Source organism: Amia ocellicauda, chromosome 3 (genome assembly GCF_036373705.1).
Source record: "Amia ocellicauda isolate fAmiCal2 chromosome 3, fAmiCal2.hap1, whole genome shotgun sequence".
NCBI lineage: Eukaryota > Metazoa > Chordata > Actinopteri > Amiiformes > Amiidae > Amia > Amia ocellicauda.
The window spans coordinates 39555636-39573710 of NC_089852.1; the positions used below are offsets into that span (position 1 = coordinate 39555636).

Here is an 18075-nt window from a genome sequence, read left to right on the forward strand (position 1 = left end):
GAAGTATGGATGAAAGTGTGACCTCCTAGAAGTGTGTATGAGTCTGGGAACATTTCAACGTGAATAGAAAGCTCAAATGGAAAGCCGGCCAACCCTAACAATACTTTGTACCTATTGCTTTATGAGAGTATAATCATTGTTTTATTCATTCTCGTTCTGTCTCGCTTCATAAAGCCCTCCACGTCCTCTGCCAACTCAGACGAGAAAGTGGACTATGTGCAGGTGGATAAGGAGAAGACGCAAGCACTGCAGAACACCATGCAGGAATGGACAGATGTCCGCCAGTCCACAGAACCAGCCAAGGGGGTCAAGTCATGACAGTAAACCTCAGAGAAACTGATAGATAGTGTATGGCTTCAGCTGTCGCAGGAAAACCACACCATGTCCTCACCTCACCCTCGTGTTGCCAATTCTAATTGTACAGGATGCATATGGAAAAAAAAAAGACAAAAAGCTGTTCGATCCTTTACTTTATTAAAGCAGATCTAGCAGAAGCTTTACCAAACGCTTTTTCTCATTGGTGACTAAAGCAACATCTCCCATCTTCCTCAAATAAAACAGCCGATTACAGTCTAGGTGAATGAAAGGTATGCCTTTGAAACAACACTTTTTGCCTTTTGAAAACTAGTCTATATACTGTATGCATTGTTTTGTTATGAATATTTAACACAGCAGACGAAAACAAACTGCAATGCAAATGTCAGCTGTCAGTTTCCAAGGTTACAGTTTGCATTACAATTGGAAATATATATATATACAGAGTGGAATGAACGCCATATTATTGCTTTTGTTATGATGTCAGCTTTTAAAATAAATCGGAGAAATAAAAGGCATTGATTTTAATTACAAGACACACTCAGGCCAGGGGCAGCATGCTATCAAATCTGATTGAAAACAGTTAAAGCTGACCTACCACACAGGAAAAGAAAAAGAGGCTTCATCACTCCATGCTGAACGAGAATCACACAATGCAGGTCAATTCTATATAGCTTTAACAAGTATCCCACAAAACACTTTTTTCCTTTCGAATGTCAAGCTGAATTCTTAATTCATGCATTTGTTTTTGTGATAAGTATGTAATTCATGTCTAAAAAGGGGAAAAAAATCCTTATTCATGTGATTAAGTCATTTCAAGTGATTTGAAGCCACAGACAGTCAGGAAAGATTGATTATCCTTTTTGGAGTGGCATTTACCCACTAAGGGCACTATTGCTTATTGCTTGTAAACACCTGCACCATAAGGTTGCAGTAAAAAAAATGATCCCTAGAAACAAATTACCCAAAGGAGGAAAAAGGCAATTAATTCAGCAATTAAACACTATCTACTGAGACATCTCATTTAGAAATAAGATCAATGAAAAATATCATAGTTTTGTGTAAAGATAATTTTCCATTGATTTACAGTGGTATTCTGAACAGACTATAATGCAAATAGATTTGTGATGAGTGATGGTTATGATTTTCGTCACAACAGCACAGATGGCTGGAGGATTATCTGACTGATCAAATTAATTGGAGCAGCAGTGACTGAGACATTTACAGTGCTCTTCAAATGGAAAGTTCCCTGCATTAACACCACTATAACAGTATCAGACAACTGATAACAGATGCAAGCAATAGTGCTTTGAATTGGGGGGGGTGTGCTTGGGCCTGGTGTTATTTGGCGCACACTTTTTTTTATGTCATATGTATGTATGTATGTATGTATGTATATATATATGTATGTATATATATATATGTATATGTGTGTATATATAATATATATATATATATATATATATATATAAAGGATTTAATGCCGTCAGCCATGGCATTATTTATGTTAAATTAATGTGCATATTACAATTTGTTTAGTTTTTTTAAGTACTGAGGTTTGTTGCAAATAAAATACAAAAATATAGATTTTTGTTCATTTGGACGGAATATATAATTCAGTTTTAAATAATGCAATTGTTTACGGTAACTGTGTTGCACTTTTCAGATTTAATTCACACAGACCTTATGAATATAATTTGTATGTGATGTGATGAAAGCAGTACCCTTTTTTTATATATATTTTTTTTATATATATTAGCAATATATGTTGCCCAATAAACCAAATCACAGTAGAATCATTTAAAATACACAGGTCAAAAGAATGGGCTCACCTGGAAATACAACTGCGATAAATAAGCAGGGAAGACTAGAATGAAACCATTGGGTTATGCAAAGGTTTAATATCCATTTGAAAACAGAACAGAACAGTGAATACATCTTTACATTAGTAACTGCAATTAATGGTTTATTCCATAGGACTGTTTGTGTTTTATAATGATGATGTATCCAAAATACGCTTTACAAAGAGAGGAATGATTATTAGCTGATGCTCTTACCCAGGGTGATGTTTGCTAGAAAGGTTTTACCTTATAGTGTGCACACTATAATCAACAGATACACAACAAATCGGTAGATATAGAGAGACAGGAAATGGAAAACTGAAAGACTGCCTGTTCGAAGGTCTACGGCTGATCCTTTCCTGAGCAGTTCTCAGGTTGCTGCAGAATTTAAATCCACATAAAATCTTTCCATATCAAGGGAAACAGTAAAGAGACCTCAGAGAGAAGATGCAGAGTTGCATGTAAGAAAAAACTAGGAGGGATACTTGATAACGTTGCCAACAAAATAGGGCCTCCAGGAAAATATGGAGGCGGAAATGTTTTGGATTACTTTACACCTCAAGAGATGAATTGTGGGTGAATGATTTTGTTTTTCAACAGGATGGTGACCCTTCACAGACTAATATATTAAATCTAAATTACAAGAAAGAAAGAAAAGAAAGAAAAAGAAAACCATACATGTTGAAATTGATGCACTGATCTTTTCAGTTATTTACTCATTTAATTAGAAAAAGGTTTACAGTAAAATTCCAGTAAACAATCTCATGTCACATTTTATTAGTCTTATTTACATTTGTATCCAAATCAGTCATTCTTCATTTTGTAGTTGTATTTCATTCACCATTTATTTCTACCAGTGCAGTGCTATTAAACTCTTGATGAATGTAGTGAGCTTCCCGCCTAATAGTAACAACTCGTGTGAGGTAACTGAAATAGACATCATCAGCATCTTCAGAAGATAAATGACGTTGATGGGGAAAAAAAATACTTTGAACAGAAAGTGTAACATTTCTATTTGCATGCAATTGCCTTTTTTCTGTACCTTGCCCAGTACTGTCCCATAATGCAGTACAGAAATGTTTGTCAAATAAGAATCAAACCAGACACAAAAAAGACTACACCTAAACTTTACATAACATACTGAATCTGTGATTTAGTATCTGAGAAACATTGACATGTTCACACTATCCCATAAAGACAGACATGACTCATTGTAGGAATAATAAAAAATAATGTTTAAAGTTTCCAGCACACAGGTGTATGATGACAACAGAAACAGCGATGCTGGTTTAGGGAAGCTGTGTTTCCAGCATTATTAGCGACCAGGAAAATGAGTCTGGGTTGTCGGTTGGAAATATAATCCTCAGCACTCAGAATGTGAGAACACTATAGTGCCGGAAGCCCATTGAAAACAAGTCGATAACTATTGATATGTGGATCGAGTCTTACAAAACATAAATGGCTTTTCTCAATGCACGGACCATACTGAACTGTGCATCTCTTTTTGTTTAAATTGGAAACTCAGCCATTGCTTATTTAACCAGGAAATAATAGCAATAATAGTTTCCATTAGAGTCCTTTATTTGGGGATGTATTGCAGCACTGATATTAATCTGAATCAGGTCTGAGATTTCTAAGTGGGCTGGGACCACTAACGGATACTTAATTTAATATTTTGTTTGTATAATTTAAATGTGGGGGAAAAAAAAAAATCATAATGGTTTATCATGACCTTGTACTTAAATTGATATGTTCACTGTTTGATTAACTTGTTTGGCTGATTTATTCCTGTTTATTCCTTTTTGTCACTTTTACTCACCAAAGATCTGGCTTATAAACTAGCTCATCCAATGCACTAAAGGTGTAAATGATTGTCAGTTAAATCGGAAAAGCCTAAATTAGTAAAAACAAGAACTATACACTATTGAAAAAGTATTAAAATCAAAATGTTTTTTGGTTGTTTTCTTTTGGGAGGGCCAGAAAATTAGATTGTTACAGTCTGATTTTGAAGTGCTTCCTCTTGGATTCAGAGGCTTTGCAGCTCATTTCACGTTTCGTTCTTTGTAATTTCCAAACAGTATAGTAGGTATTTTAACTGTTACACAAACTGTCTTACATGAAATGTTACCGTGTCCTAGCTAATCCACAGGATAAATGCATGTCTCGATTCGTCACTGATTCACCTAAATGGCAAGAACACTATCACTGTGAACTACAATGCTACCTAAACAGTAACAGTAGATTTAATCAAATATAATCGACTACATTGGTTAGGAATGTACTGTTGTTGCAGAGTCTAAAATGTTCTAAATATTGTCTATCCTGTCATAGGTTACACAAAATAACATTAATTTTGACTTGAAAATGTATTTTGACAACTCAAACTGTATAGGTACTGCAAATCAGTAGTGATGAGGGTGAGGGCTACAGTGGATCAAATAATGCAAGTGCATTTCACCAACTGATGAATGTGTAATGGATGAGTGGTATTGTTTCCCCATAAATAAATGTATAATAATTAGGTTGTTTTATGCCTATAGAGAGTGATACAACTAAGATGTAATCTGTCATGAGAGGATGGTTCTGTGAGAATGAAACGTGTGTCCAGATGGATTGTGACATGTAGCATTGTAAAGTACGATTTGTAAATGTCTAAGCAGGAAGACTTACATAGTCTGTGCTTCAAAATGTTTTACTAAAATGTGTTATTTGAGTGGTGTACATTTTTTATTATTACTGCTGTAAAGCATTTTTATCCAGTTGTGGATAGTTGGTTAATTTATTAATTTATTAAGTGTTTTTGCAGAAATAAAGAAAGATACAACAACAAAAAACACCTCTACTAACATTAATTTATGCTCTGTGTCTTGGTTTTGTGAAGCAATATGCAAGAATGTTACCATGGTAAAATATGGTACACTTGGGATACACATTTGCTTACTTGTTATTCCTGTATTATTCAAGACAAAAAAAAATGTGGACATAAATAAACAATAAATTATTAAGTTGATCATTATTTTTTGAGTTTCTTCACTTCAGCAAGATGTGTTTTCACTTCATTGTCTTTGTAAAATGATGTAAAAATATAAAATGCACTAAACAGGCTTTAATTGGGATCTTTGAAAACACCCTTTCCAACAGACACACACATCTAGGTAGAGGTAGAGCACACAAAGAAGGAGATTAAATGTGCTTTTGTGTTTCTTTTCAAAATAGCAGGTTTATTTTGAAATCTGTATAATATACAGGAAACCACGTCTCCTCTGTAATAAATAACAGTAGCTAAAGCCATATAACTAGCAAGTGTGTATAAATAGTTTAACAGTAAATGTATGGCAAATAAATGTTTAAAAGCAGTAGTAAGCTAGGCACAAAATTCGCAATTACTCACGCCATGTACCAGTCTACTGAAAAGGCACTCTTAGCAGTTTGCAGTATTGTATTCCAGTAATGTCCTCTATATCTCCAGAGTAGTTGACGAATGGGTCACTGCCCCACCACGAAGTCTCTAGAGCCCAGGATCACAGCACTGGCATTGAATTTCCACAATCCTCACACCAACCCCACCTTCAGTGAAAACAAGTCTAAGTTACTTATATTTATCACATGAGTTTTTCCATTGCGGAAGCCTAAAAGAAAATAATGCTGTGGCTGAAATGGAATAATAGACTCTCCTTTAATTGCGATTGATTGTGGCCTGGCAATTAGATGTGAAATATAATATGCAAGCATTTCTTGCATCAAAATAATATACAAATAAATAAATAGATCCTTAAACTGAATGAAAGCTTCTAACTTTCAGCTATTGTATCTCACTGTACAAAAAGACTGAAACTCAAGTGAAATGTTTACTTTTTGTGTTGGATTTTCTCCTTGTGACTTCTGGGTCTCTTCAGCCAGATAGGCGGCTCGGCTGTTGAAGGGGATAGAGATGCTCTGTGTCTCACCTCTCTTTCCTGTTCCTAGAAGATACAGCTTTGTTACATAACATCCTTATAAACAGCAACTGAATGACACAGATGCTCGAAGGAGAACAATGTGCCACCCCAGAATGCATTTCCACAGTCAGTTCTGTGTTACTATGACTAAAAAAAGAGCAATTTTAATATTAACATGGAAGTTTGTCATCCTCTTTGAATGCTCTTTAATAAAAGTGTCATTTATTTAATTTTATAAATGGGTAACTGGTAATCTTAATCTGATCTGGAGAAGGATTTGATTAAACTCCGGTTCTAAGAGGACATAGTGTAGGCAGTGGCTATTAGTAACAAACTCTACACCATCACTATTAGCCTTGTTGCTTTAGAGAAACTAAAAAGCTCCTACACTGGGTCCACATCAGGAAGTATTGATATTTTCTAGGCATCCAACCAGATGAAATACACAGATGGGAAAAATATCAAAAGGACACCGGCTTACCTGTAAATGCAGAGTGTTATCTTTCGTAATTGCCTCACTCAGCTCTTTATCAAGTGACTTCCCTCCATGTAATTTATGAGCATCTAAAATGCACTCTCTCTCTGCTTCTGCGTGTTGAGAAGGCCTCAGCCGGTAGAACATGACATAGGCTGTGTCTTTGGGAAAGTGTGTGGTCACATTGGTCACGGATTCAAAGGAGGAAAAGGAGACCCAGGTGTCATTAAATAAGAACCACTGGTTTTCACTAGTGCGCTGAGGGCCCGACATTTGTGCATCGGCGTCCCTGTCAGACTGTTTCTCAGACGCCCCACCGTCACACTCCCTGGCGTAGCAGTAATAGTGTCCACTCTCAGACGACAATCCCGAGTGGACTACCACACTGCCCAGGTCATAGGTCATAGAGACATATGCACTGCCTTCCGTGCTGGACTCTGAACCCACGTTTCCAGGTCCGATTGACTCTGGTTCCCTTGAGGCGACCCTCACCGGGATCTTTAAAACTAACGGGATGGACACGTTGTCCAGGATCTTTTTTCTCCTCATGGTCCGTAGATCGAAGGAGAACCTCAGCAGAGTCAGGATGAGGTAGTGAGGCCCGTATGTCACTTCTACTACCTTCTCAGCGTTTTGCAAAGAGGAGCACTTCTGGCAATGGTACTTGTTCTCCCCAGTCAACATTTCAGGGGATAAAAAGAAATTGATCAGGTCAGGAACTGAAAGGGATGCTTCAGAAGTTCTGGTCTGTTCTCCAGAGGTGCCTGAAGACAAAGTGTGGTCAAGCCCTTTGTTTGAATCGAGAGACGCAGCTCTATCAGTGTGACCCACAGTTTCCACAGGAACGATCCTGACACCACGTTCTTCGGATGCCTCGTGCTTTCCGTCGCTCCTGACTGATGGAAACGTCTGTCTCTGAGCTTTGGAAGGACTCAGCCGTGATGGACCGATCGTTTCTACCATGGGTTGAGATGGACTGATGATGAAACTCCTCTCCAGGCTGTGATTGGGTGGAGGCAGGGCCAAGGACAGGTCAGTGAAGGCCTCCTCCCGGCGGGAGATATTGTGGCAGCGAAGGCACCGGATCCTAGTCACCATCTTCCCCCCGAACATCCTCTTGATCAGAGTCCCTTTTTCATCGGCTGCAGCGGCCGACGAAGAAGTCCTTGTCTTCTGGGAGCCTCTCTTCTCTTCTTCGTGGAGTCTGCAGGTAAGAGTAGATGGTTATGTGCAGAGATCTATGGATTTGGAAACATTCATATGTGGCAAAATAGATTTAGTGAGGCTACTGGGAAAACTCAATATTAGCTTACCTGTCCAGCAGGTATTTGAGGTACTCTGAACAGTCCTGCTGAGATCCAGGGTTAAACCATGCTGGGATGGATGCTGCCAGGAAGCTATCTGGGGAAATGGCTGGACGCTTCCAAAAGAGAAAATACAAAACAATGATAATATGAAATGTACCCTGGAGTTTCTTATTTCAATTGCAGTCTGAATATTTTCACTGTTGCTGTTCTGTCCGAGACACAATTTAAGGCAAAAGAATATCAGGGCTAACATTATTTTCTGGTCAATCGTTCAATATCGCAGCTTTGAAGCCCTCAAGGTACAGTTCATGGGACTCCCTACTATCTTGTGACCTTGAGTAACTACTTTTCACAATTTTTTGGGACAATCACCATATTTGCCTGCATGAAATAATGTATAATTGATTTCAAAATCTAATATTTGAGCCTGAGATCAAGGCCAAATTCATTAATTTCTTTAGTCTCTTAAATTTCAGTCATGTTCAGAAGATATCATGCAAATCTGCTTTAGGGATTCTGCATTTTAATATTAAAATATTCACATATCTAGAGCAGGGGCGGTTCTGAGGGGGGGCCAGGGGGGGGCAGGGGGGGTGCGGGGGGGGGTATGGGGGGGGCAGGGGGGGCCAGTGCCCCTGTGACAGCAAGCTTGGCACCCTCTATGGCCCCCCTAACTGGCACTGCTAAAAAAACACCGTCAGCACAACCCCCCCACTATCACCGCAGACAAAACACAGTCAGCAACCCCCCCCACCCCCACCCCCAGCATAGTGGACAAAACACCCCCCTACTCCAGCACCGCAGAGAAACTGATGGCCCCCCTAATATTACAACTGGCTCCAGCCAGGCCCCCCCCGCTGAAATGGTCTAGAACCACCACTGATCTACAGCAGTTACCTTCACCGCGTACAGGTAATTCAGGTAAGTCTTTTAAAAAACTACAGCCAGTAGATTATCGAGAGTGCTTTTGCTTTGAACTCTGTATAGTGTATTTATTTAAATTTTAAACATGTATTGGGTTACAAGAAGCTCACCTGACTGTGTTCCAGAAAAGCAAAGAGCTGCTGCAGTTTCCCCATGAGAGGCAGAAGGTCACAGTATTTTAAAGACATGACAGCGTGTCTGAAACTAGCACAGAGAGCACTATATTGGTACAAGACAGCAGCTTTTGTGAAGATCTCTCACGCATGCAGTTTCATTTTAAACCAGATAAACAGTGTTATGAAAGGCAAGTATTATGAGAATATAAGGTTAACAGGACAGTTTTCAAAGGCAAAGGAAGAGTGAAAATAAAAGCATTTTAGCAACTTACTCTTTCAAATGAATAAGCTGGTCAAATGGTAATGTGTGGAAAGGTGATGGGGATCTCATTACAAAACAACTGCAGCACTGACACAAGACTAATAGGAAGATGACACGACTAATTGCTACTAAGTACTGAATGTAATTAGTTGCTTTCAGCCTAGAGCATCCAACATCAGTGTTCTGTTTAAATAATTCAGTACAAATACTGTAGTATTTTCTGGCCCATTGTTACTTTACCCTGTAAATGGAGCTCAGTGTTCGTAATGATTAAGGGTAACACTCTCTGTGTAAAAATAAATATATAACTTCCTTAATGTATGTAAAATCTAGGAATCTTTAAACTGCAGATTTTAAGTTTATAGGCATGTATACATTTTTAAGTGCATGCATCCAATTTAATTCTATTTTATGTTATGTTGTTTTTGTGTAAATGCAACATTGATCTTGAAAACATTAAGTACAGATAATTCTCTGTCTCTGTGACCTGGAGGGGATAATTAAAACATCAGGAAAGTGCTGTGGACATCGCCACTAGCAGTAATATAACACTGCTGTCAGTCAGTCTGGTCAGACGCCACAAAGTCGAGATAATTATCTATTGGCAACAGAGATCTGTAACTTAGCAACCCCAACTGGTGATACGGGGCTGCTGCGAGAGGATGGTGGTGTTCTATAAAATTTAATTTGAGCACCTAATTTGAGATGAATGCTTTAAGATGCCGATGGTTTACACCTCAGTTATCTTCAATATTAGCCCACTACTATTCTGCATTGCAGTGGGACTTTGGAAAAAAATATTCCATCAGAAGTAACATAAATAACAAAACCCCACAGGCTTTCCTTCCTGGGGGTTGTGCTGGCATTCTGTAATTCTTTAACTACCTTGGTGAAGCTATTCATTGTAACTTTCCTAGTCTTTCATATTGCAGTCAGATCTTTGCATTTCACTAGATAATAAGGTGTGAATCATCGGGTCCATGACAATTCGTCCCTGCGGTAATTCGTCCCCCATCATTACACGTTCTCCACTTGAGCATTTGTAACCATGAGTGCATTCACTTATTGTAGAGCCATAGAACACAAATATGTGTTTATATAGTAGGCAGGCTATATAATATATATTATATATATATATATATATATAAATACACACAGACACATAACTATTTTGTATTATTTATTATAATGTATGTTTTTAATTGATACATTAATTTGAGACTATAACCCCAATAATTAATTTTTATACAATTAATCATGACAGCTGGCAGTGATGGCCGAAGGCTACTTAAAATAGGTTTGATTTGAAAGTCGTATATCAATTGGTGTAGTGGTTAAGGAATAACATTGTGAATCTGATGACCTGGGTTCAATTCCTGATCAGTGCTTGTTATTTTCTTGTGTGTAAATTACTAGTATTATTTTTTAAATATATACTTTCCTGGAGTTAAACGGTATCAGAGTAGAACGAACAATTAAAAGGCTTTTGAGAATACAGTGCTTACATATGGATAGTCAGTCTGACAAATTGATTTATTCATTTGTTATTTTTTCACGTAAGCGTTAAATTCAGTGCAGATGTGGATGCCTTATTGTTATTGATCTCTTACATGAAGTTTGGCTGAATTCGAATAATGATCCACTCTAACTGGATATTAATGAGTGAATTTGCCTTGCTGTCTGATTTGCTATTCGTTCATGTTCCCTGAACCGTGTTATTGAAATGCAATTCTAATTAGGAGAATTTAAAATCCTTATTAATCACCTTCTAATTGTTTGTTCTACTCTGATACCGTTTAACTCCAGGAAATTATACATTTAAAAAATAATAATGTACACATAAGAAAATAACAAACACTGATCAGGAATTGAACCCATGTCACCAGATTCACAGTACTGTTCCTTAAACACTACACCAACTAATATATAACTTTAAACTGAAACCTATTTTAAGTAGCCTTCAGCCATCACTGCCAGCTGTCATGATTAATTGTATAAAATATAATTATTGGGGTTATAGTCTCAAATTAATGTATCAATTAAAAACATACATTATAATAAATAATACAAAATAGTTGTGTGTGTTTATTTATATATTTATTTATATAGCCTGCCTACTATATAAACACATATTTGTGTTCTATGGCTCTACAATAAGTGAATGCACTCATTACAAATGCTCAAGTGGAGAACGTGTAATGATGAGGGGTGAATTATCGCAGGGATGAATTGTCACCAGTACGAATTGTCAGGGACGAATTGACGTGCTCCCATGAATCTCCACTGTAGCTTCCACTATTAACTACTGGACAAAATAATAATAATAAGTATACATTTCTACCTCAGACTGATACAATTACTTACTCTGAGGCCATGAAGAGGGCCTGGATTACACTGTTCATGTAGCAGGTGTTTCCCAGGTTGACCAGCCCAGTTTTCCCCGTCTGGGACTTGGGCCGAAGTCTGTGACAGAAGGAAACCTGGTCAGTCTTCTGAGGTTCCCAGGCGTTCTGGCTGAGCAGCAGCTTCATGCGCCCCTCACTTGGGACCGGAAGATCCTGGAATGGGACAGTTCATTTTGTGAAGATTTTAGCTTCTGATTAACCCATATGTGTATATTTGTGGACACAAGTGGACAAATACATGCTTGTTGGTTTGCTAATAGCCAAGCTTGAACAATCTACCTGTAAATGTTCCTGTAAAATAACAGTCCAAATCACAAAACTAATAAGCAATACTGTAGAGTTGATCTTGTCAAAATCAGCCAATCAAATTACACCAAACTGAGAATAAGGAAACTAAGGTGTAGGAACCCATTCTTAATATCAGACTAATATAATTTATATTCTGACGTACAATGTGTTCCAAAGTCCTTGATTTAATGGATAGATAATTCAGACCTCAGTTTCATCTTTACATTACTGGCACAATAAAATGTTTTAACAACAACAAAATCTATTTTTTGCTCTCTCTGTCTCTGACCTTTATGAGTTCTAGGACCGGTTGGTAGAGGTCTGGAAACCCAGGGAACCGGAACAGGAGGCAGTGTGTTAACTCCAGCAGCTGTGTCAGGCAATGCTTTGCGGTGTCCGACTCCTCAGCAGACAGAGCAGAGATCAGCTGGGGAATCTGAGGCAGCAGCTGAGAGGAGGAACCGGAGAAAGACCACTGTAAAGTGCCACTCCATTTACAGCAAAGTGGGTTTACTGTCAAGCACGATCGAGAATCGTCCATAAGAGAATAATGACCACCTTCAGCCAAAAACGAATCACCAAATCCCCGGAGCTCTCTGCATCGAATCATTACTGGTAATGCACGTATCTTATGTATCATATATTTAGATAGATAGATATGTATTTTTTGGAAAGGGGCAGCCTTATACCAAGCCTCAGAGAGAAAATGCATTGATTATCATGCAAGTCTTAGTTCTCAACCATATATAATTATTGTTTACATATATTGATCATCAGTGTGCGATTTATGTGTTATGTGGATTAACAAGAGATTTTAACATAAATTAATAACTCATGGATTTTCACTTAACCCCAAATCCCAAATTTTTCCAACCTGTTTGTTTTGAGTGTGTGTCTGTATGGATCAATACATTCCTTACAAAAACAAATTGTTTTGTTCATTAACAAACTCAATTTTCTTAACTCAAACTTAATTTATACCTATCTTAATTTTTGGCATAGAGATCCGTGGACAATGTATATTTTTGGAATATCTGCGATTGTGAATTATACTTCATTAGCGTGGATAATTGAGAGTCTACTATATATTTTTTTTTCATATTCTTTAAATCATATTACCTCTTTTAGTACCATGTCCATTTGGGTTAGTTTAGCTAAATTTAGTTATGCATCTTTTGTATGAGATATTAGGCCTTGACTTACCAAGTGAAATGCTTCAGGAGACTGCTGAAAACTGAGCAGCAAATAGGACAGCACAGACAGGGCCCCCTCTCTCACAATGGGGTAGAACAACTTTGAAAACACCTGCACAACAATTGATAATAAAGAAGAAGAAAATCTTACTAACAATATTTAGCATAATACAATTATATTATCATTCTCCCTTTCATAAATGTTTCAATCTACTATAGTTGTAATACAGAATGCATTTGAAAAATAAATCATGTTTAAAATACCCACACAGAAAGGGAGAGAAAAAAAAAACACAGAAATGTTGAATTCTAAGTAAATGAACAACAAAACAAAGATTCAAGATCATTGTCAAATTGAGGGAAATGTTCACTAACCTCCTCAATTTTTGTGAGAGTCACTTCAATCAGGATCGCAAATCTTTTCACTGCCGCCACGCCTTTCATCAGACTGATAATCCACTTGTCTGTGTTCTTGGTGAATGGCCATGATAGCCATTCCATCATTCTAGAATTAAAGAACATATAGAAGCTCTTAAAATAAACTGCATAATGGCTTAAATGAAGCATTTCCTACTGTTAAACAATCTGCTGCTTCAAGTGGATATTTACACAATTCCCTTTCCACGGTGGCAGCACACGCTGTACTGAAGCTGACTCGTTAGGCTGGGTGCTTTTTGAATGCATATGAATAATTTCACGCAATTCAGGAGCTTTCCTCTGGTTAATAGGATGAAGAGATACTGTAATTTGTGTCACTGGAGGTCACTTCCCATTGCTATTATGATTATAATTATTATCAATCTTTACATTTAAGAAGCATTTACTCACTTTTCGAGAAAACGGACACAAGCCATTTCTCTCGTATTGTGGAAACAGGGCATTTTTTAGCCACACCTATTTTTGGTGTCACTCCTACCTACAGAGAGCCGTCAGCATCTGTGCGTCAGATATGTTCTTTTCATTTGTGAGGTTCCGTACCACTCCCTCCATCATCTCCAGGGGCACGAACTGAACCACACTGGCCAACGCATTGGATGGAACGATGCTCCCTTCTGGTGGGAAAAGAAAAAACGCTGCTGTTGGTAACATAAAACCTTCAGCTCAGCTTGATAGTGTGACGCAACGCAATCTGTATATATAAAAGTGAGTAATTTCCCAAACCAAATCAGTAGGAAAATGCCCAAATACGGTAAATCAGTCTCAACCCCCTCCCCAGCCCACCCAAATCCTGCAGGAATTACTACACAATTACATTTTGATAAGTGTTCCATTTACAGTCAACTTTTGTATAATGTAAAAATTAAAGTCTATGAATCACTTTAATTTCGTATATCGTGTTTCAATGTGCCAGACATTACTATTCCCCATCACTACTCCTGCCTGCGTGGCCCTCACACCTCCAGGAGAGGAGATGACAATGAAGAGCTCCTTCAAGGAGGGCAGGATGCTGGTCACATTGGTCCTCCACACGCTCTGCAGCATGCCGCTGGTTTTGGTCACGTGCTCCAGGAAGGTGACCACGTCATCTTCCGCGTCGCACTGACAATGGAACAGCTTGATGGTCTGTATGAGCTGCTGGCAGAAGACGGTCTGCAGGTTCCCACTGGGCACGCTCTGAGGGTAGCGGCTGAGCAGTCTGGCGAGACGGGCGCACAGTTCCGGGCCGGGCCGCTCGCAGATAATCCGCAGCACCTCGATCTGCAGCAGGTGGAAGAAGTCTGCAGAGGAAGGGCTTTCCGCGACATAGCGCAGGCCCACCTGGAGGTAGTCGAAGATCTGAGGGCTTCTCTTCCCCAGAGGCACGTATCCCTGCTGCAGGAGGTCGAGGACAAACCTGGCATTGAAGAATTCCTCAAATTCCCCCTGGTGGTGGTGGGCGAAGGCTTCCAGCACTTCCTTGCCTGCGTCCCGTTTGAACTGGGACTCTCCCAGCAGGAACAGCTTGGTGGCCACGTTGAACATGGCCGTGCACTGCTCCCTGTCGAGAGGCTGCGCAGCCGACTCCGTCACCCGCTTCACCATTCCCTGCTTCACTGCTTTGGAGTGTGGGGACATCAGCACTGCTTCCAGGATCTTGTCCATCTTGACTTGTCACAGTCTAGAGAGAACGAGAACGAGAAATACCAATATATTTATATGCTTCACAAACAGAGGTGTCAACAAGTCATTATTTTGCAAGTCCAAGTAAGTCCCAAGTCAGTATTAAGCAAGTCTCAAGTAAGTCCCAAGTCATTGATCTAAGTATTAAGTCAATTCTCAAGTCTTCAATTTTGAGCTTCAAGTCTCTTAAATAATTAATTACCACTTATGATCTACACAAAAAAAAACAGTAGGTTCCCTATATATATATATTGGTGAATTATGGGACAAAATCCAAGGACAAAATATGATCTTTTTGTTCCAAAGCAGAAAATGCACACTCCTACTACTGAGCCTTACTTTGAACATACATAGAAGAACATCAACCATGTTGCTAGATGTCTTCATGCATAAATGAAGTATTGTACTTGTAATACAGAGGATTGCACTTGCAAAATATCGAGTTGGACAGAACCCTGTCACTCATCTGTGCACGATGTGGTCGTAGAATTAGTCCACCATGGCTGCAAACCCACTCAATAGGTGCACTTGTTGCTGGTACAGCTGATGCCCTCACTGCCCCACTAAAGAGTGATGGCAGAGTTTTCCTATTCATAGGCCAGAAGAGAGGCAGGGGATACATTTTGATACATATTGTAAGCAACTTTAGCATTTTATGACTCCGTTTAGAGATAACTGGCTAGCTAACTACTAAAACAAACACTACCCAATTGTGCTAGAATGTAGAAAGTTGCCGCTTAGCTAGCAAGGTGATCGTGCTTGGGACAGTAAGGATGCATTAGCTAGTGGAGGAGACATCACAGGCATGCGCCTGTACTGTAGTCTCGTTCTTCTAAAAGTTAGCATTTTGTTAGCTTTTCCTTGCCGTCGGTAAGTTTGTGCTTCAAGACCTATAATGGCCAAATGTATTGAAAGAGGGTAACTTCCACAACAAAATGTATAATATGGCCTAAGCTTGTGTTGAAACGGAGACCTTATGGGGGGGAAAATGAATGGGCTTTTTGCATTAGGAACTGGAAGTTAATTTGCATACCCTAGTGCCTACAAAGTGACAACACCAGTTCAGCTCTCTATTGTCTTTGGTGAGAGTCTGTGCCCAAGGACACATAGTATGACAGGCCCTGACACAATTAGCGCCATATTCATCCGTGTACTGCCGTGCATCCATTTGAATATGACAAAAAATGTACAATAACAAACAACATAAATCAGAAAAGTGTGCTTCTTTTTTCCAAGTCATGCCAAGTAAAATACCAGTAAGTCAAGTCAAGTCACAAGTCAGTGATTGCCAAGTCTAAGTCATTTCAGTTTTTTCAAGTCAAGTCCCAAGTATCAAAAATTCTGACTGGAGTCCCAAGTCACTTGACTCAAGTCTACACCTCTGCTCACAAGTAGGCAGATTACACATCATAATTGAAAGTTATTATACATGGTCATACATTTCAATTACACATTGAGACAAGCATTATTGATACACAAATACAGTATAACTATGACGTTATAGTAAACATTCTAAAAATACAATTTCAACCAATACAAGCCTTTGAAATGAAAGCCTTTTTAGGTCATGAAACCATCCTGCGCCTACCAGCCATTATTAATTGCTGACTCGGGAACTGTGTTGTCCCAGACACAACCAGAGCAAAAGCGACGGAGATGGGCACACAGAAATAAAACATGAGCTTGACTCTTCATAAAAGGAAACACAGCCGTTCTCCTAGTACATTGAAACTAATGATATAAAGAGCAATACTGTATCCTTTTAAATATGACTTCTGTACAAAATGTTTTAGCTGTAGATGCTACTACTACATGAAAAAACAGATTACACGAATTTAACAAAAGACTATATATTTTTTTTTCAATGTTTTATTAAAATACAAAAACATACAAAAAGCCGCAAAACTCCCGTCGCCCCCCGCAGTCCCTCCACCACACACCAGCACATCACAGTAACCCGGTGTTTCAATCGATGACATAAACATCACACCGGTGAGGCAGACAGGAGAGCCGGTTAAATCCCATTAACTTTTTTTTTTTCTCTCTAGAAAGACGTGCTCGTTACGCCCTGCTGCAAAATGCACGTAATGCTGTAATGAAATACAATTTGTAATATCTGACATCCACATCGGCTTTTACGTGCAATAAACCAACTTATGCATAACTGTATTAAAAAAAAAAAAAAAACTGATTGAAGTGTAAAATTCCCTGCAATAAATATCTTAATTGCTAGACAATATGTGATCCATATTTCCAACTACGCAACTGTGTATAAGACTGACAGGCTTCCACCAGGACAGCACAACTAGCTCCCTCACGTTAAGTGGCGATGCAGTAGCTGTTAATGAGTACACATATTCCCGTGTAATGTTTCTACCTCCTTAAAACATCACTGTAAAAATAACTGCTCACCTGCGCCACACTGGAAATAAAATCTCTGGATCATCTCCCAATATCTGGAATCAATCAATATGCATATACGTACATATACATACATACATACACATACATACATATATATATAGATATAGGCTAATAATTTAAGTTATATATATATATATATATATGCACACAGTCGTCTCCGAAATAATACTTTTTTACTCACCTTTATTCTATATGTCCTTTACAATCACAACACATTCTGTTCTTCGTTGCATCCGCAGATCAGAATGAACTGTTCTGTGCATGTATCATGATATGCATCTTTTTTTTGTTTTAAGAAAGTGTCACAGGTGCGTTGCCGTGGCATCGAGCTCGTTCAAGGTAAATCGGGGAAATGCCGCTGATGCTGGGGTTTCACTCCGGGTAGTTTTTTGCCTCGGTTTTCTCACTTCAGTGACGGACTCGCTGTTTCTTGCGTGTTCCGCATGTGATTTAAAGCACCAGGACGTCGCTCCCGTGTTCCCACGCC

The 18075-nt window shown here is 38.7% G+C and overlaps 2 protein-coding genes across 2 annotated transcripts in view; one reads left to right on the top strand and one right to left on the bottom strand.

Moving 5' to 3' along the window:
* The window catches only part of gab2 (GRB2-associated binding protein 2), a 51049-nt gene extending 45883 nt beyond the window's left edge, over positions 1-5166 (top strand). Inside the window, exon 10 of the mRNA XM_066699389.1 lies at positions 175-5166. Within this exon, the coding sequence (XP_066555486.1) occupies positions 175-318 (144 nt within the window). The 3' untranslated portion in view covers positions 319-5166. The remainder of the gene's footprint in view (positions 1-174) is intronic.
* LOC136746721 (ubiquitin carboxyl-terminal hydrolase 35) lies at positions 2288-18038 on the bottom strand. Its single transcript, XM_066699388.1, has 12 exons — positions 17770-18038; positions 14462-15162; positions 13981-14116; positions 13440-13569; positions 13075-13176; positions 12161-12319; positions 11543-11736; positions 8911-9004; positions 7883-7989; positions 6576-7773; positions 6009-6118; positions 2288-5723 (listed from the first exon to the last, which is right to left on the bottom strand). Exons 2-12 carry the CDS (start codon positions 15144-15146, stop codon positions 5678-5680), a joined length of 2961 nt encoding a protein of 986 aa, XP_066555485.1. The 5' UTR covers positions 15147-15162; positions 17770-18038; the 3' UTR covers positions 2288-5677.
* Between the last annotated feature and the right edge of the window lie 37 nt (positions 18039-18075).